Raw genomic sequence first — 26,489 nt, forward strand, 5'->3', positions numbered from 1 at the left:
TGTGTGTTTGCGCGTGTACCTGCTTTAGTCGATTTGTGTGCGTGTTTGTGTGCGTGCGTGTGTGTCAGACTGTAAGCCAGTCAGTGAGCGGTGAAGCAAGGTGCTGCCGGGGCTCTACCTTTCTTCTCCGTGCCCAGCGAGTGCAGCAGTTTCTCCTGCTGGTGGAGCCGCTGCAGCAGGGCCGCCTGCTCCTCGTCCCGGCTCCGCCGCGCCTCCTTCAGCTGCTCCTTGGCCTGCTGCTGCTGCCTCCTCAGCCGGTGCTCCCGCCCCTCCCGCTCCTGCACCTCCTCGCACAGCCAGCGGAGTTTGCTCTGGGAGGAGGAGGAGGAGGAGGAGGAGGTAAGAGGAGGTGGAGGAGGAGATAAGAGGAGGTGGAGTAGATATAGGAGGTTGAGGAGATGGAGGAGGAGGAAGAGGAGATGGAGGAGGAGGAGGAGGAGGAGGAGGAGGAGGAGGTAAGAGGAGGTGGAGGATGAGGAGGAGGAGGAGGTAAGAGGAGGTGGAGTAGATATAGGAGGTTGAGGAGATGGAGGAGGAGGAGGAGGAGGAGGAGGAGGAGGAGGAGATAAGGAGGTAGAGGTGGGGGGGATGAGGGGTTAGCAGGATTAATTACGGCAGCGGTAGCCCAAACTTTCAGACCGCAATTAATCAAACACTTTAGAGTGCGTTTACTATGCTTTTGTTTGTGGTCCTGTACCTTACGGAATGCTGCCTCACATATCTTAATGCAGCTTGGGCATCGCAAAGGAAGCTCCGAACAGAAAAATAAAGTTATTAGAATTAAATTACTGCCACTAGCATCAGAGTAGACGCACTCTTAAATGTTTGTCAATATTCCATGGGCACGCCAGAATATTTAGTTAATACTTTGGCAGAATTAAAGAAAGCCAATGTGTGTGGATGAGATTCCGCGTTAAGTCCCATTTAATTTAAGTTTTTGGAAAAAGTAACGGGAACGTTTTGTCAATGTCAAGCAATTTATTTCGCTAGCTGCCTTGACATGGTGCTGTTGTTCTTCTGGTGAACACTAGAGGGGGCATTAGGTTTTATCATCGGCTCCACTCATCGTTAAATTGAGACTTTTAATCCTAGGATCGACCACGCTGGGACACATAAACTGTCAGGTGTTGCCGTTTGACATCGGGGAATAACTGAAATAGGGTAATGAAGAAACGTAACCTGGAAACAGTATAAGATGGCCCACATACTCGACAGTAAAAAGAAACGGTCATAATTGATCCCTTTCCATTTCAAATCAATATTCCAGACAGACAATCTAATAATAAACACGGTAAAGATCCCAGATGATGTTTTCTATACATTGTCCGTTATAATAACTATAACTGTGGTTGAGAAGAAGATGGTTGAATTCTTGGTGTTTTACCAAGAATTACAGAGACTGGGTTTTAGCATTCGCTTGAAGAAAGCTCCAAGAGGTTTGTATTAGTCTGTCTTCAGTGGCTAAAGAAAGCCCGGCCGTGCTTTGTATATCCTGATTTTCAAGTACGTCGGCATGAGAAATAAGAAATGAACAGAGAAAGCTTTACCAACACGCAGCCCATTAACGCAGTGCTCGCAATGCGTAAAAAAACTATTTCTCAAAGTAGTACAAAAAATAAGCATGATTAATCCGATGCTTACTTTTCCCTTGAAATTAGATAAGAACCATTTGAAAACAGGGCACCCCACTTGTAACAAATGATTAATAGCGCAGACAAAAAAAATCGTTAAATATCGGGGGAAAAGATAGCCAGTTCCCTTTTAACAACTAGGCAACTCAGTTGGCTCAAGTGACACCCCGCAATTCCAAACCCCAAAGGATTTGGCTTTAATTAGATATTTGCTGTTACTGATTAATGGCCCCGTATCAAAGGGATAGCACAAGTGAAATAGAAATGTATGAGATAAGATTTATTGTTCCTCCCTCCAACATGTGTTTTTAATCCAGGATAAACACTGAAAAAATAAGCATGCACTTCTTTGTTCGCTCAAATGAAACGACATTCCCATAAGGTGTCAATCATCTGTCCACAGAGACCTGGCTTCAAGCTCCAGTGAGCAAACTGTCCATAAAATTGTGTTCTGTCAAAAGAAATCATTGCTTACTTTACTTTTTCGAGTCAGCTACCGTCACCCGAGGAAACGATTTTAAGGGATGACTTGAAACAGTTGTCTGTCGTCAAGCCACGCTCTACAGAGAGCTCAGATTTCAATATAAAGAAGACTATTTGATGGAGATGGAAGACCAGCGGGCTGCTGAGCAGTCACCAATGGGAAGACGCTACACAAAAATGAAACGCTTTCCAGCACTTGTCCAAGAAACTGTTAAGCAATACTCAATTTGGGCAAAACAAGCTATAGGAAGGGAGGGGGAGCGAGAGTGGCTAATTGCTTTGACTTCTATCATACCAACAGAAAACACAATATGCATGTTCGAGTCAACTGCAGCGACTTCACCCAGCCATAAATCCAACTGCTTAATTGCTTCGTTCTTCTATATATGTAACCGTTGTGTTCATAATGTACATAATCATGTGCTTGAGTATACATTAAACCCTTTTGAGGGAGAGAGAGAAAAAAATAAAGATTTAATCTTTACCTATGGTGCATGGACGAGAGAAGGCATCTGGCGGATACCATTACTGCTATGGATTAATAATAGCCAAAGGGCATTGCAAAACGGCAATTATCTGTAGGGGTCTAGCAACCAAAGTGTTTGAAAGCTGCAGGACTTCTGCGTTGTATTCAGCGCACGCCCCACATTGTGTCCGGGATGTGAGATGCAGGAATCTGCATCGGCTCCCTCTCTCTGATAATATCTTATTTAAATGTAGGCATCGGTTTGTAACGGAGCCTCCAATGGCGTGCTCTGACTGGGACTTGGGCACAGCGTGACACACGACACAGTGTCCACACAGGGTATAACATATTGCAATACACGAATCACAGGATGTGGTAAATATCGCAGGAAGAGAACGAGTATCATTTGGCATTTAGCGCTTCCAAAATGTTGGCCGCACCAGACGATTTCGCAAATTTTGGCAGAATTCAAGAAAGCCAATCTGTGTCGACGAGATTCCGCTTCAAGTTCTGTTTAATTTAATTGAGAAATAAATTGTGTGGGGGGGGGAGATTTACAGCAGTAGAGTCCAGCAGCAAGTTTCCAATCTACTTTTTCCTTGCTTTAGGAATAGCAGATGTTTTCAGATTACAGAGAGCCGGTGATACATCATTCTCCCACTGGCAGGCCGCTTGGCATCGTATGTGCATTAGCATATCATTAGCATATCGTGTAGGAACGTCTCCAAAGAGCGGCTCATTTATCTACGTTTGGTTATGTAACACACGCGTGGGAACGGAGACGACACCGCTAGCTAATTAGTGATCATCCGGCCATGTTTTTCTATTGTTCATCATATTTATTTGGGTTTAAGATGATCCAGATATTAATCAAAAGCCGTTCGTTGTAATTGCTAATTGCGATGCGATTAGAAAGATGAAGTTTCGAGGATTTTCTCGGTTGCACCTGGGGGGGGTCGGTGAGGGGTGTGGGTTGGTGAAGAAGGGGGGATGTGTGTGTGTGGAGGGGGGGGGATACCTTGGTTTCAGCGAGCCAGCGATGAGGATCCTTCACCAGTCCAGGTATCTGGGCGATGGCCTGATTTAAAGGAATAGAGAGGAATCTATTGTTTACGTTGGTTTGAATCATGTTGTGTTACTTTGGACAAAACATGTAGGATTTCATTTATTTTCAAAGGCCATGTCTATATGCAGTGTGCATGGAGAAGTATGACAAAGGCAGACATGACCTGCTTATTGCAAGTACATTTGTATATGATTGCCAGGAAAGTAAAATGTTAATAAAAAGTAAGTAGTAGAAGGGAACATAATTCAAACACGGCAGCCGCTGTCAGCCTTTGGTCTGGTACACAAAGAGAAGGCAAATACACGCAAAAGAAAGTACACACATACAGTGTGTGTGTGTGTGTGTGTGTGTGTGTGTGTGTGTGTGTGTGTGTGTGTGTGTGTGTGTGTGTGTAAACAACAGTTGAGGGACTGTTTTCCATCAGTAGCAGACAAGGATGTCAAATTGAGTAGCACAGTGACATTTTGACAGCCAATAATAATGACACCCACACACTCCCAAACACACTTAAAACTCTGTATACCAAGTACAAACCTACAAACATACACCTACGAAGGTTACAAGCCACACTAGGGCAAACGTGTGTGTGTGTGTGTGTGTGTGTGTGTGTGTGTGTGTGTGTGTGTGTGTGTGTGTGTCTGTGTTTCTGTGCGTGTGTGTCTGCGTGTGTGTCGACAGTGACAGCATTGGAGGCTGCAACACAGGTGGGTGGGTGAGGGGGGGGATCCTCTCCGTCTCTACAAACAACACGGAGCAACACCTACATAAGTCAATGCACAGGTTCTCCCACACCTGTCAATCATCCATTCCCAGCCGAGCGTAAGTCGATCTACCCGCCCTCCTTCCTCCTCCTCACCCCCCCCCCCCCCCCCCCCCCCCCCCACCCCCCCCCCCCATCTCTCCTGTCTCTTCACCTACTACCCCAGTGTCTGTTTCTCGGTTCTGTTTCAGTGTTTGTGAAAAGAAGTCGCTCTTCACGGAGCCTACATGGTGCTTTTGGCTGGGTTTCTAACGTTTAAAACATCCACCTTGCAGGGTTTAAACATCAAAATATAAAAAGGTAAAAAGAAGACGGAAGTGAAACCGCGATCTGGCAGCTTTCCAGCGGAGACCGGTGATGGCCGCGGCGCCACATTTCAAGGCGCCACGCAGCGGCCTTTGTTATGGCCTCCGCAACGCGTCTGTTCTTTTTTTCCTCTCAGTCGCCGAGGAACATTGGAAGTTTGCGGCAACAGACGGGCGATTGATCCGTGCGAGAGGTAGTCGGGCTCGTCCCACAATGCATTGCCTTTTAAGTACGCTCCTCTGTAAAAACACAGAAGTGGAACAGAGCAGTCCCGATAGTCTTCCACCCGACCTCAACGGTACATTTATCCGCCGTCACACCCAGGTGTGAGTACAACTTGGAGCTGCGGCCCCCACAAAGTAGGCAGGTCCCTCTAAGTAAGTGAAACGCAACACACCCTTTAACAGATATCGACTCCCCTCATTAGGCCGATCGCTATCGCTGAGTTTGAGGGAGTGAGGGAGAAGGGTGAGGGACAAATGGGAGCAAATCTATATGAGCAAATAGAACCGAGCAAGCTTCATTAGCCTTGTGGGAAATGTGTGGAAAACGAGCTCTAGCCGTTGCAGATAAACACAAACTCTAACAGTTATTATTTGGTCAAGAGGAGGGTTAGCGACAAGATACATAACTTCAAATATAGGCTCTTGAAAATATATAATGAGACACAAAATGAAGCACTGGATTTGGAGTATCACGACTGATAAAGTCATTATTTTTGCATTAGGTTTTTCTGGAATAGGAACTCACTCATCGTTTGAAGGACAAGGCTGATGTGTTAAAAACGAATCCAACAAAACGTGTTTTTTTTTAGTTTGGATGATTTCTATGACTGCGTAGGCGTCTTATCTCAAGGCAATTGCACTAATCCATTGAAAATGTGATTCCAAAGGTGCTATTTGAGTGAACAAATGCCCCTTTTCACTTACAGCATACACAATCAATAAATAAAATTCAGGAATAAATAATAAAAAACATAAATAAATAAACAAATAAATAAAGAAATAGGATTGAATATCGGAAACAAATTCACATCAATGCCAGTTCTTAACTTAATTCAAGCTTTAAGTCGATATGACCTTCCCGACAGCATGCTTGGGTTGATTAGTATACAAATGTATGCTCCGTTGGTGCGTGCATAGCCTGTGCTCGACTGAAAGTTTCACGAGGATGTGTGAAGTGCGTCGTGCTGTTGCATATCGTTGGTAGATTAAAGCACCATTGGTTAAAGGTATACCAAATATGGGAGGAATCTGGCGTTCCTTAACAGGAACTGGGTACCAATGTTAGGAGGACATAAGGTGAAGGATTATTTAGTGAGAACGATCTGGTTAAATACACAGACTCTATCTAGCACCTTCAAGCTTCATTACGCTGAGAGCAAAAAATATATATTTTTTAAGAAACAATTTAACAAAGGGAAAAATATTAAATAAAGCAGAACACAGCTATGCATGTGAATTTCTGCAGTATAAAGGATTCTCCAAAGCTGTAGGAGCAGATAATTGCCTAAAATCAGGCGAAGAAAAATAAAAACAAGAAAAAAAATAAGACACATAACAACAATAGTGTGGCTTGCTTTGAATACACACTAATAAAGAATGAAAGACAAAGAAAAAGAGAAAAAAATACAGAACGAAAAAGGAAATAGGAAAAAGAGAACGAAAATGACCAACAAGAAACAAAATGACCCAATACAGGAATACTGTTGAGTGGTGTGCTCATCACCTGAAGCTTGTCTTCTGCGTTTCTGGCCAGGCTCCTGCACGCCTTGTCTAGCTCCTCCCCTGCGGAGGATAGGACCGCCTCCTGCTCCGCCTCCAGACGAGACACCTTCTGTCCAAGTGAAGCAAGCTCCACCTCCGAGCTCCGCCTCCGCTCCTCCCCCTTCCTGGCCTAGTGGGGGGGGTGAAGGAGGTGTTTCTTGTCGGTTCTTTGACGTGTCTTGTATTTCCACAACGAGACTGTCGTGGGGGTTATCTGAGCCATGGTTGAGAAGGAATTGGGGGAAAGGAACTTTGGTTTGACTCGCTGAAGTACATGAACTGCGACATGCCGCGAGGCACCATCGCCCGGCAGCGGGCAGCCGGCAGCAGGCAGCGCGCAGTTCAGTCGACTTCAGGTTGATGTGAAAGTGGAAGAACCAGAGACGTCGCAGAACCCGACAAAGTCGTTTGTGATTCATAATATCGTCTGGAGGCGCACACAATATGTTATATGATATAGATATCTATGTATTATATGATATTTTTTAGATACAGAGCTCCAGGACTGTAACGCAAGTGTTGTACACTTCCTTGTTATTTGGATAACCGTTCTGCTGTTGGTGTGATGGCGCATAACAAGTCGGACTCTCGTCTCTGGTATTTCTACAACGAGACTCGTATTGGGGGTTATCTCAGCCAAAGTTGAGAATGAATTGGAGGGAAGGAACTTTGGCTTTGACTCCCTCAAGAACATGAACCACGACATGGAGGAGAAAGGGATTGTTGGCGGCGAATGTCTCCCGCTTGAGCCCCGCTGAGGGACCACCGCCGGAGGCGGAGGTGCCTAAGCGCTGCCCGGCAAAGATCCCTTTCTCCTCCTTGTCGTGGTTCATGTTCTTGACTTGAGGGAGTCGAAGCCAAAGTTCTTTCCCCCCAATTCATTCTCAACCTTGGTTGAGATAACCCCCAATACGAGTCTCGTTGTAGAAATACCAGAGACGAGAGGCCGACGTGTTATGCGCCATCACACCAACAGCAGAACGGTTATCCAAATAACAAGGAAGTGTACAACACTTGCGTTACAGTCCTGGAGCTCTATATCTAAATAATATCATATAATATATAGATATCTATATCATATAACATATTGTGTGCGCCTCCAGACGATATTATGAATCACAAACGACTTTGTCGGGTTCTGCGACGTCTCTGGTTCTTCCACTTTCACATCAACCTGAAGTTGACTGAACCGCGCGCTGCCTGCTGCCGGCTGCCCGCTGCAGGGCGATGGTGCCTCGCGGCAACCGGCGGCATGTCGCAGTTCATGTACTTCAGCGAGTCAAACCAAAGTTCCTTTCCCCCAATTCCTTCTCAACCATGGCTCAGATAACCCCCACGACAGTCTCGTTGTGGAAATACAAGACACGTCAAAGAACCGACAAGAAACACTTGCGTTACAGTGTGTGTATTCACACACACACATGTGGCGCTCGCACGGTCGAGTCTCATTGGCGGGCCAACGTCTCTGGGCGGGCCAGGCAGAGTAAGGGGAGGAGCTGAGATTCCTCATGACGTCATGAGCACAGACATTCCAAATCAGCGCGCTTGAGCCTCCGTTTTTTCAAAGGCGAGCAGAACAGCTAGTGCTCGTTTTACACCAAACGCAAGTTTTAGCCACTGGGGGACCATAGGCAGGCTAGGGGAACTCATATTTATGTTAGAAAACCTCACAAAGTGAGATTTTCATGTCATGGGACCTTTAAGATAAGTCGTCCCTCTTCTTATGCTAACTGGGGTCTCCATAGCAGAGGGGGGCTTTGTCCGACCCAGGCAGACCCATCGGCCCATTGGATCGGGTAGGGGGGGGATGCAGATCCTTACTGACGAGCTCCTTGACAATAAAGCGTGTTACGTTAATAAGCCATCCCGCCATCCCTCCTCCCGTTCACCTGCCTTTTAATCACCAACACCACCACCACCCGCACCCCCCCCCCCCCCCCCCCCCCCCCCCCCCCCTAGGGAATTTCTGCCACTTATCAGTATGGTGAACCCCGTGGTGGTTCAATACATAACCTACTGGGTTCCATCATGGATGGAATGGGCTTTGATAAAAACTTGATTGGGAAGAAGAAGAAGAAAAAAAAAAAGAGCAGGAGTAAAGGGAGAGGGGCAGAGGGAGAGAGGAGATAGGAGGAGGGAGGAAAGAGGAGCATAGCGGAGGTCAGAGTATGAAAAATGAGAGAGTAAGAGGAGAGAGGAGAGGAGGGAAGAGTAGAAAGGACGAGAGGGTTAGAGGACAGAGGAAAGGGGAGAAGAGGAGAGAGGAGATGAGGCCACCTATTGCAATCTGGCTCCTTGTAGAAAGTAGTGTAGTCGTTAGTGAGACTTGGTTTATTAGGTCTTTTAACAAATAGGGATTTCTATAGGATGGGCTTGTAAACGGAGTCTGATTAACCCAGAACTCAATTTAAAGTTAAACACAATGAAGCCAGGGGTGCTTTATCGCACCATGCTGTTCAGAGACTGCAGAATCTCCTGGAAACGACCCAAAAAAAACTAAAACACAAGACACACCAAACAAGCTGTTCTGTTCTTGAAAAATAAAAGTATATGTATTACAATTCTCTATCGTTGGTTTCTTTATTCTAGTTGCTCTGTCTATGTCATAAATGTTATGTACTCGAAGGATTTGGACAAAAGTGTCAGCTAATAAACGGAATGTCATGTAATGTAAAACGGGCAACATACCCTGCTATCCACTTCCTGTTTGAGCTGCTGGTACTTCCTGTGCAGCAGTGAGTGCTCCTCCTCCCTGGTGTTGAGCTCCTGGGCCAGCTTGTCACACTCCTCCTTCATACGGTCCAGCTTGAGACGCAGAAGACGGCTCTGCTCCCTCTCCGAGCTTGCGTCCACCTGGGCGGACACACACACACACACACACAGTCACACACACACACACACACACACAGTCACACACACACACACACACATTATTCAATTACAAGTGCATCGTTCACAGTCCAACCATCCTTCATGCTGTTTGTTGGGAAAGTAATGCTCTCTGTCTTTCATGAGAAAATACTTTGTGAGAACGCATCAACTTGAATTTCTCGGGGGGGGGGGGGGGCTTTGAAAACAGTCAAAGCGTATCGTATTGTCTCTCGGTAGTAGCCGCCGGCGTTCGATGCGGCGTCTTAAAGATCGACCTTCGGGGGCGGGTGCTCCTCTGAAGGTTGAAGCGGTTAAAGCGCAAAGCGTGCACTCGCCAGCGGGCGCACCTCCGCCCCCCCAAAAAGATAATCCGTTTCCCTGACCTCCCCAGCCTGGCACGCCGCGACCCTGCGAGAAAAGAGAGCCGTCAGGCCGCACCCGGCGCCACGCGTTTGTGGCCGTGCCAATAAACACAGGATCCAGCAGGCCCAATTAAGAATTCACAGATCGCGGGATGACAGTTTCCAGCACCACGGGAGTGTGTGTGTGTGGGGGGGGGGGGGGGGGGGGGACAGCACGGTGCGCTCGTTCTCAGAGCCAGGAGAGAGAATTTGTTTATTTGGAAACGTCAAGAAGAGCCCGAGTACTGGAGGGGTCTGAGCTTTGACGGGAAGAGGGGGGAAAAAAGGGCAGGATTAAGTCTGAACGGATTGACGTCGACGTGGGGGTAGACGCGGTTTATAAACCAGACGGGCCCCCCTGTTAGAACGGAGGGGAAATTGTATCATGTAAATCTGTGTGGCGGTTGGAGAGGTAGAGATGGAAAACGGCGATGACGAGTGGAGAGGGGAAAGGGGAGAGAAGAGGGAGAACAACTGGAGAGTGACGGCATGTGAAAACAGCAGAAGAAGTGGAGAAAGGGATGGTGAGTTAGGAGGGAGTGAGAGAGGGAGAAAGACATGGAATAATGTTAAATCAGCCCTTGGGGGAAAGAAAAAGTGAATAGAATGGAGGGAGGGATTAAGAGAGACAGAGAGAGAGGGAGAGAGAAAATAGATGCCATGAAGAAAGATGGAGTGAAGGAGAGAATAAATGAGTGAGAGAGGACAAGGACGCGGGAAAAACAAGAATATTTTAAGCAAATGCCCCTCTTCCTCGACAGTTAAACACATCACATCGTGGTGGAGGCTCTGTGTTTGTGCCGTATGGATACTGGAGATTGGGGTGGTGGTGTTGCTGCTGGTGGTGGGGGGGTGTTCTGTTGCAGGCCCATCTGTGGCCCTGCCTCGGGCCCGGAGCAGGAAAAAACATCTCGCGGGCGAACGCCCTTGTCCTCAACCACACTGTGAAACGACGCCGTTACAATGAGCTATGTCAGATATTAATGCCATGCAGCAGCGCTAATGGGCAAAGCTCACCCCTATCAGGCGGGACCATGCCCCCTTAAGAAACAATGTGCCCACTGGGGGGGTGAGGGGCTTGTGGAGATATGGGGAGGAGTTGGAGGTGGCGGGGGAATTCTCTCTCTCTCTCTCTCTCTCTCTCTCTCTCTCTCTCCTCTCTCTCTCTCTCTCTCTCTCTCTCTCTCTCTCCTCTCTCTCTCTCTCTCTCCTCTCTCTCCGCTCTCCTCTCTCTCTCTCTCTCTCTCTCTGACTGCTGGAGAGGATGCGGTCCGATAGCGGAAGCCGATTAAAATATTCACGCCTGGGAGTTGTGGAGGAGCCACCAGGCGCCGTACACCCCATTAGCGGCCCAGCGTCCCAGGTCTCCACGACGGTGAGACGATCAGCTAAATGATACCGTAGTGAGTGGGTTCCTCCCTCTTTGTGGGTTCCGCTGAGGCGAGACGCAGCGGCAGATGGTTGGCGGCGGCGTTTGAGGTGCGATTGGACCCGCACCGAACGCGTTGATCCGCGTTTAGAACCAGACGCCGCTGGTATCCGGGTTGACTCCTAACCTTGAACGCCTCTCCCCCCCCCTCCCTCCCTCCCCTCCCTCCCTCCCTCCCTCCCTCCCTCCCCCACCGGTAGACTTAGATCAAATTAGAGCAAAACGTTTACCTTTTTTTTTTCCTCCCTTGGAAAGAAATACATAAATCATGAGTCAAACGGATCTATTATGTTACGCCGCCTCGAGGTTGGAAGTGTTTTCTCCGTTTTCCATAAACGGCGGTTTGGGTGGTGCAGGAGGGGTGACCTCGTCAGGTGTGGGGGGGGGGGGGACCCGCTCACCTTGACCTCCGTGAGGCGGGCCTGCAGCTCGTCCCGCTCCCCCACGCAGAGCCTCAGCGCCTCCTGCGCCTCCCGCTCCTTCCTGGACCGCCCGCCGCCGCCACCGCCGCCGTCCGCCACGGCCCGCAGGCTCTCCAGCTCCTTGCGGTGCACCTCCCTCTCCAGCCGCAGCTGCCCGCCCAGCGAGGCCGCCTCCTCCTGGGCCGCGAGCAGCCTGGCCTGGATGTCCCTCTGGAGCTCCCGGCCCGACCGCTCCTCGGCGGTCAGCCTCTGGGTCAGCTGGGCGAGCTGGGCGCGGGCCGAGGCTGCCTCCTCCTTCAGGGCGGCCTGGAGGGAGGCGTGGGCCTCCTGGTCCCGCTGGGAGCGCCGGGCCTGGGCCTCCGCCTGCTCCTCCAGCCGCTGGTTCTCCTCGCGGAGGCGGGCCTGGAGGGAGGCGTGGCGCCGTGCTTCCTCCTGCAGGGCCGCCGCCGACTCCCTCCCCTGGGGGGGGGGGGGTCAGGATGGTCATCATTTTATTATGTTTTACAACGTCAACAAGGTCTCACTTTGGGTCCAGTGAAGTTAGAAGTGATCGATAATGGTACCGGTGGTCAGAACTGTTAACGTAGTCTATACTAAAAACCGTACTTCTGCCTTCTGTTCCAACCTTCTGACAGGGAAAAGAGAGGGCCCTATAATGTTCTCGTCACTTTTATGTTCATAAGACGTTTCTTACGACCAAAGAAAATACAAAAAGGCCTCACAGTTCACTACCCATTCTCTTTTGGAGGACCCGACTCTGTCCCTTTGAGTAAATGTGGCAGTTCTTCTTCAGGATCCATGGTACATGACTGATCTCGGTCCCCCCCCCCCCCACCCCCTCACCTCTCGGTTCTCCTGCTCCAGGGAGACGTGTCGCTGGTGGGCCTCCGAGAGCTCCACGTCCCGGCGGTGGAGCTCCTCCTCGCGGTGGGCCAGCCGCCCCAGGACCTCCGTCAGCTCCCGGCGCACCGCCTCCGTCTGCGTCGTCAGCACCTTCAGCTGGGCCTGGGAGCCCTCCTTCTCCTTAGTGGCCTTGAGGGTGGAGGGGGGGGGGGGAGAGAGACGCAGAGGGAGGGTCGAGACCGGAGCTCGAGTGAAGAACACACAACGGTATCTGAAGTCTTTTGTCCCCATCTTCACAGGCATGTTCAGTCCCACACGGACCCAGCCATGTGCTCCGTTTATATTGATCGGCTGGATACAGAAGTAACATGGAACAAATGAATAAAATAAACAAATAAATAGACCCCATGGCGCAGCAGGAAGACGTGCTCCGCTCCACATTGCCCTTCTCCTGCGCCTGCGGGGGGGAAGTGCTCATTGATTAACATGGGACTAGACTGAAAGAGGATGCGCTCAAGCATTGCTCTACACTGGAGCTTTGGAGGGGTTTCGGCCTTGAGAGAGAGAGAGAGAAACAGAGGGGGAGAGGGAGGGGGAGAGAGGCAACGAGAGAAAGTTAGAGTGTGAAAGTCAGTGAAAGAGAGGGTCAGAGAAAAGGGATAGTCAGGCAGACAGAGAGACTCAGAGAAAACGACGGACAGAGAGAGAGAGCAGGAAAGACAGAGAGAGAGTAAGAGAGAAAGAGAGACCAACAGAGGGAGAGAGAGAGGCAGAGACACAAAGAGACTCCGAGAGAAAGACAGAGAAAGAGAGAGAGCAGGAAAGACAGAGGGTAAGAGAGAGGAAGAAAGAAAGACAGAGGAAGAGAGAGGCAGTGACACACAGAGAGAAAGAGAGAGTAAATAAGACCGTGAGAGGGGGACATTTTATGCTCAGAGACATGAAAGACGAGACAAAGAAGACAAAAGGGAGGGAGGGAAGACGACATGAAAAAACAGGCTACCAGAGGTACAGATGGGGAAGCGGGTTGAAAGAAACCGTAATGAAAGGAGAAAGAGTGACAGAGCGAGATAGAGCAGAGAGAGAGAGAAACACATGCTGTACCAGCATTGCACACTGATAGCGCACATGCGCACACACACACACGCACACACAAGGCCTCCCTGATAAGCAACGACGAGCCAGGTCTGCGCAACACAGATTGGTTCCAACGCAGGCGGCTTTGACTGGAATCTGCAAAGACTTTGCAGCCGCGCGCTACCTAATCATTTAATTGAGCACTTAATTCTCCCTTCTAATTCATTAGAGGTTGGCAGAAATGATTTTGTAATTAATTCGCTTCACGTCGCGTGCGCCCGCGTCTGTCTAACCTGTCTGTCAGTCTGTCAGTCAGAGGCCCAGGGATGAAGCAGTGTTGAAGTGTTTAGAGGTGACTCACGCTGCTTCAAAAGGAACAGAGAATCTGACTCGAACGAAGGAAAGGTGACTTTTAATCATCAGCCATTAATATTCAGCAAGGTGGGCTTTGGCACTAAATAGGACTTGCTAATAACTCAAGGTTTTTAATGCAAGATCGAAAAGAGAGAGACCACTTTGAATGGATTGACGTGAAAAGAGAACGGCCAAGAATGGCTACACTTACCTTTGCCCATACAAGGAATTGATAGCTGCATGTAGTTATATTGATAGTGCTCGATAAAAGTTGTTCTGGACGAATCAAGCTGGCTCAGCTGAATTTGTCTATAGATTGCTGATGTCACTGTCCTGCTGCAGAACATTAGGAAATGCGTAATTATAATAATTCAGTAAGTAATAAGTCAGTTAAAGGCATACCGATTAAGCAAGCATCTCCATCAAACCACTCCAGAACCGACTCATAATCAATTAACATAATAACCTGCCAGAGAAGTAATGATTTAAAATCAAGCATTAACATTGTTAAAGTGATAAACTCTGAGACATAAAAAATTACAAACCTTAAATTAATCTTGCAGATACTTAGTCAATAATAGGCATGGCAGCCATTAAACAATTATAACCTTATGAAATGGGAAGGTGCCAAGGTGTGTATAACCTTGGCCATAGCACATAATAATAACAATCCTAAAGCATCAGATTTACATTGCACACTTCCTAGTACCGCAGACGCTTTAATGTCCAGGAATCCGAGCTCCATTGGGGTGCATGATGATGATGTTGATTGATGTAGCAGGCGAATCGCTCTCTCCCTCTGAACCCACCTGTGTGACCTGGCTGGCGTGCAGCAGGGCACCGGTCTTGGTCTCCTCCAGCTCCCTCTGCAGCCTCCGGCACTTGGCCCTCCACTGGCGCACTGCGTCCTGGGCGCGCTCCTTCAGCTCCTCCCTGCTTCGGTTGCTCTCCTGGAGGAGCGCCTGCGCCTCCCGCTGCTCCACCTTGCCCTGGCTCTGTAGGAGGAGGCCCAGGGTGGAGGCGGAGGAGAAGGAGAAAATAAAGGAGAAAAAGGCCATTCCACCAACAAGGATGAAGCGGTGGTTTTGTCTTTGTTCTTTAGTGGTGAAAATTTGCTTTTGTCACATTCAGGATTCACTACGTTGATGTTTTTCAGGCTTAACCGCCCTGTTCAAACGGTGATATTAAAGAAAAAACAAACCAAATATAAAACGATCACGTCCTTTTCACAAAAGCTTGCATCCAAAGCGACTTGCTCAAGGGTGCCTACAGGGTAGCCCGCAGACCTTGTGATTTAAACCCAGAACCTTCTGACGGGGACTCAAACACCGTAACCGCCCCCTGTTTTCTAATTATCTTTAACCTTCATGATCTGAATGACTGACTTGAAATCCCTGAGCACAGTTAAAAAACAGAGCAGTGCTTTGTTTGGGGTGTGATTGTTTTGTGGATGCAGTGTGTTTGCACATCACACCTGGATGTCCCTCAGCTGGTCCAGCATACGCAGCTGCTGCTGTTCCCGCCTGGCCAGATCTGTGGTCAGCGCCTGCGACGGAGACGGAGAGGGATGGTGGTATGTTAAGAGAGACCGGAAGAAGAGACAAAAGGTATTCTAACCAAAGGAGCGAGGGATAGAACGGGGGAGGGAAAAGAGAGCGTGACAGAGAGAGACAGATAGAGACAGAGACAGAAGCAGAGACAGAGAGAAAGAGAGAGAGAAAAAGTCGAGAGAGAGAGAGGGTGAGGGGAGACGAGGAGAAAGCAGATGCATGAGGGAAGAGAGATGAGATCAGAGAAGAAAAGAGATGATGGAATGTTAGGAAGAGGGAGAGGTATAGGTGGGGGAGGAGGGGGGGGGTTAAGAAAGGGAGAGGTCATAAAAGCAGCCGGCCAGAGAGCCAGATGAGGCGAGTGAGGATTACGGGGGACCAGAGAAGATGGAGTGGGGGCGTCGGGGACAGGGAGAGAGGGGTCAGGCGAGGGCGGGGACGGTGTTTACAGAGAAACCTGCGATTGGATTATCCTGGCGGGTGGCGTTTGAATAGACGTCTGATAGCGGGGGCACATCCACGAGGGACAAAAAAAAAAAACACATACACACACACAAACACACACACGAAATACGCTTTGAAGCGTTTTCAAAGCCAAACCGTGGCATAGGAAAATCTCAGTTTCACACGGGCTGGGTTTAGGTTTCGGCCCGTGGTTACGATACGACTTATTTCTCGCTGAATGAGGTCATTTCGGCTGCGAGCGCCATTAGTCAGAGACTGATTAGTCACAGAACCCGGGCTCGACTCAAACCGCACCGGGGGGGGGGGGGGGGGGGGGGGATCAAATTAAAACCGCCCGGTCCCCGCCAGATACTTTTGTGTTTCGCCACGCGTCTGCCACGCATGGGGAACACTTTCCAAGCTTCCGTTTTGGTTTTGAAATGTTGAAAAATGACAAGAAATGAAAGGCGCCGTCAAGAGCCCGCGGAGGTACATGTGAATCGAGCGTCTTCTCGTCTTTTTAAAACTGCTACTCAGCAATAAGCGGCTGTGTGGGAGTTTACAAAAACATCTTCCTCACTGAAGGGAACACAGCAGATTGAGAGCAGAGTCAGTCAGTCAGTGTGTGTGTGTGTGTATATGTGTGTGTGTGTGTGGTGTGTGTGTGTGTGTGTGTGTGTGTGTGTGTGTGTGTGTGTGTGGGTGTGTGTGTGTGTGTGTGTGTGTGTGTGTGTGTGTGTGTGTGCGTGCGTGCGTGCGTGCGTGTCCGCACGCACGCAAGGGGGGGAGGGCTGTGCGCCAATTCTTAAACTGCAGCCATTTCCACCCAACACACTTTATTGATGCCACTTCAATGGCCGCCGCTGCACACCAACACAGTGCTGGTGGTGGGGGCTGGCGCGCACGAGGGGGTGTTTATAATAGCCCCCACAACCAACCCCTCCCGCCCTCTTCTGTCTCGTTATGGGGATGTAAGTTGCATGCAAACATCAGGGACGGCGGATCATTTCTTTCTCTGATCCCTTGTTGTGACTTGTCACTGCGTGCTGACAACTTAACGCGTTGGGGCAGTGAGGAGTAAGGAGTGTGATGTGCACCACCCCCTTCTCTGCTAATGAATGCACGAGTCCCCGAGTCCCGAGCACGTGCTGCCGCCTGGGCCGCGCGTAGGGCTTTGAAGACTAACACCGCGATCATGTGAAGCCTACTGCGGCGGCGACCTTATGACCGCCATCGTGGCAAGCTGTGTTTCTATATTTATGTTTTTGCTGGTGTAAGTTACAAGAGTGCATGTGGTGTGTGGTATGAAATATAAATCATTGTCCCCGATACTATTTTCCACGGCTTGCGGAGGAACAAAACTTCAGCTGCCCCCCCGTCAGTTGATCTTCGTGGGGCGAGGGACGGACCATTAAACACATGGGGGATTCCCTTGGTGTGTGTCAGATTGTTGAAATTATGTGTCATTATTTCTAGGCTTGAGTAGAGACTTGGGTTAACGTTCAACTTAATATATACACACACACACATACATACATACATACATAAAGTGCATAATGGACCAGCATTAAGTTAACAGTTGGGAGATCTATTACAATTTGTGCTTATATTACAATCATGTGCGGTAACTCCCACACGGTCGACGGCCACCAGCTGGTCGACATTGGATTCAACAATGGCCGACCCATCTACATCCCATATGTTACGGCGCCAGTCTGGGAGCATTTTGTTGAAGCGGCAGACGACAAGGGCTAGCCGGCGAACTCGGAGGGGACGAGATGCATTTGTAGAAAAAAAGTATCGTACTCCCGAGTATCGTACTCCCAATGAAACGCGTTAAATCTGAGATCCCTTCTCAAGCCCAAAATACACCGCCGGCGAACAACGTGCATCAAAACAGCCACCTATTATTTTCTATACACAACCCCAAAACCGGTGGCTAGGCGCGCGCCACTGATCGTCGGCACGCCTCCCCGCGACCCTTCACGCCACTGTCCTCTTCCACAGCGTCGCCGCCCCTGAAAAAGCGCTTTTGGTGCTAGGGGCACTGCATCAATGGTATGTTTTACGCTAGAAGGAATCATCCTGAGAAGGTTCAATCAGCCTCAGCGGGAGGCAGCCTACAACCTAAGGCCAGCAGCAGCAGTAGCAGCAGCGACAGTTGGGAGTCTTCGAGGCGTGGGCGAGGGGGGCGAAGCACCACAGTGACAGCGCGTGGTGTGCTTCTATATTATTTTGATTTATCTGCATTGCATTAGACCGACAGACATTAGTTTACTCTCCAGCTGCGTCTTGCCTTCGGAAGATGTATCTTTGCATTTATCGAGTCGCATGGGCCCCTCAGTTCCGATCAGATCAAGTTTAGTAGGTATTATGTCCCAGACAGAATGGCTGTAGTGCATTTTGTTTTAGGGGTACACAAGGAAAGGCCTACATTGTTTATTTTGAGATAAGGTTGAATATAATAATAATGGCAACATTGACATTAACCTTTTTTACTTGATCATAACTAATAATGAATGGCTGGTGGCCTTTAAGACTCAGTCCTGACAGCAGCGACCCAGGTTCGATTCCTGCCCGTAGTGATTTGCTGCAGGTTTCCCCCTCTCTCTCACATACCTTCTTGTCTAACTCTCACTGTGTCTTCATGAATAAAGACGAATGGCAGTAAATCACCTAACAGCGGGACACAATCACAGCGGTGGGAAAGTAGTCTGTGCTCTCCTAACACCTAGCTGTGCACCAACCGGGCCACTGACGTAGAACTCAGTGTGCACCCACCTCCACCTGCACAAAGAGCTGCAGCCTCTCCCTCTCCTTCAGCTCCAGCGCCTTCTTCAGCTCATCCACCTCCCCCAGGATGGAGGCCTTGCACAGCTGGGCTCGCAGCTCCGCCACCTCCCTCTCTAGGTCGGTCCGGGCTGCATCACCCACACAATAGCACGAGACACACGCACACACACACACACACACACAAAATAGCAGTCCGACATACACCCACAAGGGCAGACACACACAAGGGCACACATACACAAACATTTTAATGTACAATCAGACAATTAGTGGTCATGTTATGGGTTCTGCTGGAGGTGAGGGGCGGGCGAGTTGGGGGGGGGGGGGGGGGGGGGGGGGGGGGTGGTTGTAATTATCCTCAACAGCCAGAGAAAATAAACATGAAACTACTTTACTGAACTTCCATAAAAGGCTCCCTTAATCGTCTAGAACTATGGGAATGGAACTAGCCGTGTATATGAAGTACACTACATAATTGTCACAGATGCCTTTTCCTATGTAGGAGGGCAATAAGCCGGGCTCCATTCCATTTCAGTCTATATTTTTGGGTTCTATATTCCGTTTTGTCCTACACCCCACCCAGGTCATCCGTTGTCCGGCCCATCCCGCTCTCATAGACTCTGCCGCCTGGAGCCAGGTCAATCATCACCTGGGCCCGGAGCGCCACTGCTCTCTCCCCTGTCAGGGCGCTGGCCGTGGGGCTGAGAGGAGAGGAGGGACACCTCCCTCTGGAGCTCCAGGCGATCCCTCTGGAGCTCCAGCTTCTCTTTCCCCGTCCTCAGCAGATCCTCCCGCATCTCCTCCAGCTGCAGGGAGAATGGATGAATTAGTGAGGGACGCTGTGCAGGGAGAAGGTCATTATTGTGACTAAACCCAGATAGGCTGAGGCAGTCTTGGACCAGCCCTGAAGGGGTTTATTTCAGCATAATGACCGCTGTACGTTATCCCGCTTATGACACAGCTACCAAATTATTGATTTCTTCAGCTACTAAGAAATCAATAATTTGAAACAAAATATAACAATAAAAATGTCTGTTTGATTCCAAGTCCATAGCAACGACCTGTTATTCATTTACAACAGCATGTAAAACGGGAATATCTGAATAGTTTCTCATAACAACAACAAATACATAATATAAATAAACGAGTTACAAACGTGTTTCTTAGAAATCTGGAGTAACAGATACATGATGAGTTGTTTAATCAATGCATCACCGAACCACCCATAAACCACCGTGTGTTTGGAGTGAACTGCAGGAAGGAATTATTCCTTCCTATTTGTTGATAATATACATATTGGCATCTCATCAGACACACACAATTAGCTGATCAGTTGCTGAGATAGCATTCATTTTAAAACACGCACGCACGCACGCACGCACACACACGCACACACACACACACACACACACACACCTGTTGTCGGAGTGTGTCTCTGCTGTCCTCAGTCTGCGCCAAGCGTACCCTGGCTCTCTCCATCTCCTGCTCCATCTAGGAAGCCAGTTACAGCCAATCAGTAAGCAGGATACTGCCACATACTGAACACAGAGGAACCAATAAGCCAATCACGGGGCAGCCAGCAGGAGGCCTGTGGTTTTGTAAATGCCCTTTTTCAGCAAATATTACCACTCCAACATCAACCAGCCTTTCTTGTTCAAATGGGTACCAGGAAATATCCCCTGCAGTGCTTAAAGGAAAAAGATTTCACCCCAAGTCGTTTCCGATGGCGCAGCATTAAGAGTTTTTACAACTGCTAGAGTTACAGGCTAGCAGCAGGTAATACACTTTTCGATAAACCCTTTTGCACCACACTGATTAGGTTCTCGAACAAAAGGGAAATAATAATGTGTGCTGGAGGGGCCGGGGCTGAACACACACACACCTTCTCTCTCTCCCGCTCGGACTTCAGCAGACAGGGCTCCAACACCTCCTCTCTCCCCGAAGCCTGGTCTCCGAGTCTCCCTGAAGTCTGTCCCACACACACAGGAACGCGCACACACACACACACACACACAGAGACACCCACACACACACACCGAGTGTGAGTGAGTTAGTTACGACACCACACACACCAAAAAAAATAAGTGTGACAAGATGTGTGATCCAAGCGACGCGGGGCCGGTCTGACTCGACTCGTGGCCTGGTGGGACCCCGTTCCTGGCACTAGATCTGGGATCTGGGTAGCGGTTCTGGTTCTGGGGCTGGCACTATGGGCACCGTATCAAAGCCCGGTCCCTGCTCACACCCACGTACTTTGGGCCAGGCAGTGGTGATGAATTACTGCCTGCTAGCAATAACATCCGCTCAAGTGACTCATTATCTATTGGCTTTATATCACAGCTCAACGCCCCCCCCCCAAACCCCGGGACGACCGGCGGGCCGCATGAAACACGCGCGTGTGTGTGACATCGCTCTTCATTTCAACTCAGCTCTTTAGACGCTGAAAGAGATTAGACCCCCGCCCCCTCCCCAATCCTCCTCTTCATTCTGCCTCCCTTGTTTATGTACCTTTAATATTTGGGCTGGTTGAGAGGATGGAGAGGGAGAGAGAGGTGGGGAGGAGAGAGGGAGAGAGGGAGGGTTGATGGGTATGCATTATTTCTGACCCGCCGGGGGCTTTGTCGGACCATCCTTTAGGGCAGAGAGAGAGATTGGGGGGGGGTACTAGTACATGGGAAGCAGCTTCCGGTGCGGCGTGCCGTGTGAGGAGGCTCCCCTCTGGAAGGGGGGGTCGGTGTCTGAGTGGCGCTACAGTGCCACCATGTGGTCCGAGGACGCACTGCATCTGTTTAGATCATGAGGGAAGGGGGAGACGGGTTTGCCCGGCATTTCTCCTTTTGATAACCCACCCAACAGATGGTGCATCGGAATTCTGTCGCCAATCCATCTATAACAGGGACGCTGATATTTGGGCCTGAAGTCTCGAGATTTTTCGTTTCAACCGTTTAAATCTTGTTGGTTTTGTAGGTGAAATACTGATGGTGATACCTTTATACACAAACCATCCAACAGGTGTTGTTTTGCACTTTGCTTTGGGATTAATACAAACATATACTGTCTGTATTACTGCAGTGTGTCTATGCATATATAGTGAGTCGAACACCTTCAAGGATCCTACTTTGTATCCGTTACATAATACGACTTCCACATCAATGTCAAGTGTCTGAGGCAGTGTCTGAACAGCATTGTTATTAATAGTTTATAAAGTGTCAAGAAAACTCACAATGCCTAGCTAATGAACTGAAACCTAGGATGAAATGAGAGTTGACTGGGTGTGTGTCTGTGTGTGTGTCGTGTTAATTAATAATGAACGTGACATAAGAAAGTAAAAACGAAGTCGAGGAAGCTAAAGAAAAAATGTCTGTAAAAGTGTGGTCGCCTGTGTGTGTAGGCTAGTGTGTGTGTGTGTGTGTGTGTGTGTGTGCCTGACCTGCTGACGTTCATCAGTGAAGACCCCCCGCTGCTCGAGGCCTCGCACTCTCTCCAAGTCCTGGATCCTGCGGTCCACACGGGAAGACACCTGACACACACACACACACACACACACACACACACACACACACACACACACACACACACACACACACACACACACACACACACACACAATGTGCCAAGGCCACACGAGTAGAAAATAAAGATGTTGGTTTCTGTTATTGTGTACGGTAAATGGAGGAAAATGGAAGTATCTGAGATTCAAGAATTTCTATCGGTTCCCTGCCTCAGAAGAATGTTAGCACTTACCAGACACAAAAGGCTTTTCAATATAACACTTTATACTTTATTTTTAATATTTTATTGGATTCATCTAAAGCGCAGGGAGCAACCGCATGCCCTGGAATTCCATTATAAAGGATATGTCAGTTCTTATACCAAAAAATCAAAAGCGCATTACGCTTTTAAGCGAAACATAAAAGCATGGAGTGATACACATTGAGCAACGAGTGAGAAGCGAGACATGCCACAACAAGTCAAAGATTCTGCATCAGAACTGCTCATCTCGGCTGATGTTCCTCAGAATAAAAGAAAAGAGGAAGTCTTGGAAGGAATAAATAAGACTGAATACATAATGAGTGAATACATTGTCTGCCACTCACAGAGTCTTGGGTCTGAGAGAGTGTCAGGTGTTCCGTGAGGTTCTCCATCGCTCGCCTGGTGTCAACATCAGCTCTACAGAGAGAGACACAGGGAGAGACATGGGGAGAGAGACATGGAGCGAGAGACAGAGATATAGATAGGGACAGAGGCATGGGCAGAGAGATATAAAGAGAGGGAGAGACAGAGAGAGATGGAGGGAGACACAGAAAGAGAGTGGGAGAGAGAGCGGGAGGGACATGTTATGGAAGAAAAAAAAGAAAATGAACATTGCCAATAAATCAATATCCATTTAATTAAGGGAGAGGGAGAGATAGGATAGAGAGAGATGACAGAGAGATGGGGGAGAGAAGAGATGACGGAGAGAGAGGAAGGATGGAAGTGAGAGAGTGAGAAAGACAGAGGGGGAGAGACAGAGAGAGGAATGAAGCAAATGAGACTGACACAGCGAGAAAGAGTCGAGAAAGAAAAAGAGACAGATGGAATGAAGGTCTGAGAGAGAAGGCTAAATATCCAGCCTAAGTAAAGCTCCAGCTGATGTTATCACTTCCCAGATATAGTCCGCTCTGCTGTCTCGCCAACGTGTCAGTAATGACAAAATGTTAACTTTCAAGTGGCTGAACAAACCGAGGTAAGCGGTTATTGCATAGCGAACAGTGAGGATTATAAATGTTGACATGTTCGCATCTCTTCCAATAAATCAATAAATAAGTTGTTTTGGTTATTATTATAATCCTAACACTTATTTTGTCCCTTCCTTGGAAGGGACCATATTGAAAAACAGCAATCCTAATATGGTGGCAGATATTAGTGCTTTGGCTAGGATAACTGAAAGCTGAAAGTTACTAAGGCCAATGCCACACATTCAAAGGCAAGACATGCATCTCAATTCAATGCAAGTGGATATGGATACAAAGAAAAAGCGAAATTACAAAATAGCAAAAAAGCACTGGGTCGACTCTTTCTCAAAGTCACAGTGCACATACCAAAGTAAACATTTCATTATATATTTCTTCATTTCACAAATAACAGCCCAGATATAAAGCCTTAGTTGCCTATACACACACATCTACGCAAAGCAACAGTGCGGCTGTTCATGTGGCAACATGATTCATATTGCGTGACTATGAATACATCTGTGACATGGATCACCTGTTTCTCAGGAGGATCTCTCGGTCCAGATCATCTGAGAGTCTCGTCTGATCACAGCGAAGGTCGCGTAGAGACTGGTGCAGACAGTGGATCTAAGGAAATTAAAAAGGAGTGAAGCAATCGGACGGCAAACAACACAAACAGTGTTTACTGCATCAACATTGATGCTGTTCCTCCGGTCTATTTATGGGACATTAACACTGACAATGAAAAATGAATAAAATTATTTAAATACTCATACAGCATGATACTGTGTGATAATACTAACATCTAAAAAATAAAGTTGTTGGTAAAGAGCGGCCTCTTGTGGCGTCCCCCGGGAACTACGGAAACAAGTGATGGAGACTGATGGAGAGCAGTGATTCTGTGGAGTCATCCGCTTACGTCCTCCGCCGAGAGTTTGGTGTCCTTGAAGCGGACCGAGGCGGAGTGGGACCTCCGTCTCCTCACCGACCCGCCGGGGTACTCCTTCAGTGGGGAGGTGGGGTGGAAACGCTGCCCTTCTGGAAAACAACACCAAGACACCTGGTCTGAATGCTGAGGTGGGATTTGAGAGGTTCAAGTTAAAAGTGGTTCTGTGTGTTGTCATGTGTTGTGAAAGAGGGAGGGATGAGAGAGAGGATTGTAACACATATTTCACTTCATATTTCAAGCAAGTACCATTGATAATTCCTTGTAAGGCAATGGTTCATTGCAGTATTGGACACAGATTCACAAGCGTTTTTTAATGAATCTGTATATTTAGTTTGTCTTGCTCAGCGTCCCTACTGAGACACTACTGGGACCCACTGTTCCCATCCTCTGGCCCTCCCGTTAATACCTGAGCCCGAGCCTTGCTGCTCCAGGTCGCTGGTGTGTAGGGTGGAGGCGGAAGCACTCCTCACCCCTCCGTTGGTCCTCCTCAGCCTCTGGGACTGCAGCTGGCCGATGGACTCCTCCAGGTTCTCCTTCAGCTGGGTGGTGGTGAGGAGACACAGTCCCTCCATCAAACTCACACACACACTCCGCTTTAATTATCGTGTACACTCACAATGTTAAAGAATGCCCGCTCTTAAAGCCTATTGTGGCTGTGTCAACTGAAAGCTGTATAACAGAGACGTTTGTAATGAGTGATATTAAGTCTCACCAGGGCCATGGCTTCTGCTTGGTCATCAGTGTTGTCCCTGTACTGACCAAGCATCCGGTCCACCTTATTCAGGTTCCTGCTAGTGTCCTGCAGGAGCGGTGGGAGAAGCTGTCGGTTACACACATTCCTAAGTTGGATATTTGTTAGAACACGCCCCACACAGCAAAGACAGTAGTTTACTCAACTTCATTCATCCCACTGAACTGTTCCCACTTTGCAGGTTACTATTAATATAATAATAATTTAGCCATATATTTTAATCCAACGTGTCTTCACTTGAGCGTGAATCCAGATAATTGAGGAGTAAGTTGTGGGCTGGCCCTTCTTTCTCAAGGATGCCCCCAGATTAGGTTGAATTTAGGGATCAAACTCTGTGCCTCTTTGCCTGGGAATCCGGAATCTGACCACAACACTACTGTCCTGCTCAAGAATAGCATAATTCACATACGTCAAAGTTTGTCAGTGTGAATAAAGAACACCTGTAGAGTGCTGGCCAGGGTGCTGATCTTTTCCGTGATCCCAGAGTTCTCTGCGGCACTCCCACTGCCGCTCGCCCCCCGCAGGTCCTGCTGGGGTCGGCGCAGTACATCCCGCCCCCGCGGTCTGCTTCGCCTCGCCCTGTCGTACGTGTCCGACCCACTGGATGATTCCATTGCATGGGGACGGAGGGGGCGGTCTGCAATGATGGAGTAACTTGTAAGTGGGCGATAAACACGTACCCAATATTGCCTTGCTATCTTCCCAAAATATAATCGGATCTGCGACAGATTACTATGATTTCCCTTGAGAGGAATACGTGCTTTTCATCATAGTAAAAAGAGAGCGGCCACGGTCGCCGTGGCCATGACAACTGATGGAAACAGGATAACAATCTGGCCAGCAAGACACAATACACGAAACTTGTCATAAATCACGGCGCAGTTGGTCATTGTTGTTGCTGAAGCTGCTGCTACTCTAGCAACAACTTAACAGACGCTAACAGCAGCTAACTGGCTAATACAACTTCATCCACCTTTCATGTTGGTTAACTAATAAACTATTCACGGCTTAATGGTGCAGTGAAATGTAACAAATGTAAAACAAGCTTGTACAAATCCTACCGGTGTGATTTATCTACATAAGAGCTTCTGGCTTGGTGCTTTGCAAGCGGTAAGGACAGTGAATCAAATCCAAACCTGCCTCTGCTATGGCAACTTAAACTAGCCGCCTCCGAACAGGAAGACAACAAACTTCAACTGTGGGAAAAGCCGGCCGGGAATTGTAGTTTACCAAGGGTACATTGACATAGACATGTAGCGCTGGAAAACTACACTGTCCAAAAGCATTCCTTTACGCCACTACTGCCGCTCTTCGAAATTGAAAACCAAATAACATAAAATAAAAGTGTCCTTTACCAAAAATATGGGCTCATTATATTAACATTTGTAGTTCCTCAATCAGCAGAGGCGTATATC

General features: G+C 48.5%; 1 protein-coding gene across 3 annotated transcripts in view; it reads right to left on the bottom strand.

Annotated features, from left to right (window-relative positions):
- Window positions 1-26,250, bottom strand: part of cep128 (centrosomal protein 128) — a 40,693-nt gene extending 14,443 nt beyond the window's left edge. For all 3 annotated transcript variants that reach the window (XM_030345352.1, XM_030345353.1, XM_030345351.1), the window contains exons 1-20: window positions 26,136-26,250; window positions 25,515-25,711; window positions 25,036-25,122; window positions 24,730-24,862; window positions 24,294-24,412; window positions 23,910-24,001; window positions 22,760-22,832; window positions 22,093-22,182; window positions 20,545-20,631; window positions 20,079-20,153; window positions 19,312-19,468; window positions 18,651-18,790; window positions 15,350-15,421; window positions 14,685-14,870; window positions 12,445-12,633; window positions 11,581-12,060; window positions 9,167-9,331; window positions 6,441-6,608; window positions 3,599-3,658; window positions 119-311 (exon numbers count right to left, since the gene is read on the bottom strand). In XM_030345352.1, the coding sequence (XP_030201212.1) occupies window positions 119-311; window positions 3,599-3,658; window positions 6,441-6,608; window positions 9,167-9,331; window positions 11,581-12,060; window positions 12,445-12,633; window positions 14,685-14,870; window positions 15,350-15,421; window positions 18,651-18,790; window positions 19,312-19,468; window positions 20,079-20,153; window positions 20,545-20,631; window positions 22,093-22,182; window positions 22,760-22,832; window positions 23,910-24,001; window positions 24,294-24,412; window positions 24,730-24,862; window positions 25,036-25,122; window positions 25,515-25,688 (2,740 nt within the window). In that variant the 5' untranslated portion in view covers window positions 25,689-25,711; window positions 26,136-26,250. The remainder of the gene's footprint in view (window positions 1-118; window positions 312-3,598; window positions 3,659-6,440; window positions 6,609-9,166; window positions 9,332-11,580; window positions 12,061-12,444; window positions 12,634-14,684; window positions 14,871-15,349; window positions 15,422-18,650; window positions 18,791-19,311; window positions 19,469-20,078; window positions 20,154-20,544; window positions 20,632-22,092; window positions 22,183-22,759; window positions 22,833-23,909; window positions 24,002-24,293; window positions 24,413-24,729; window positions 24,863-25,035; window positions 25,123-25,514; window positions 25,712-26,135) is intronic.
- Window positions 26,251-26,489: the final 239 nt, after the last annotated feature.

The sequence above is a fragment of the Gadus morhua genome, chromosome 21 (genome assembly GCF_902167405.1).
Source record: "Gadus morhua chromosome 21, gadMor3.0, whole genome shotgun sequence".
Lineage (NCBI taxonomy): Eukaryota > Metazoa > Chordata > Actinopteri > Gadiformes > Gadidae > Gadus > Gadus morhua.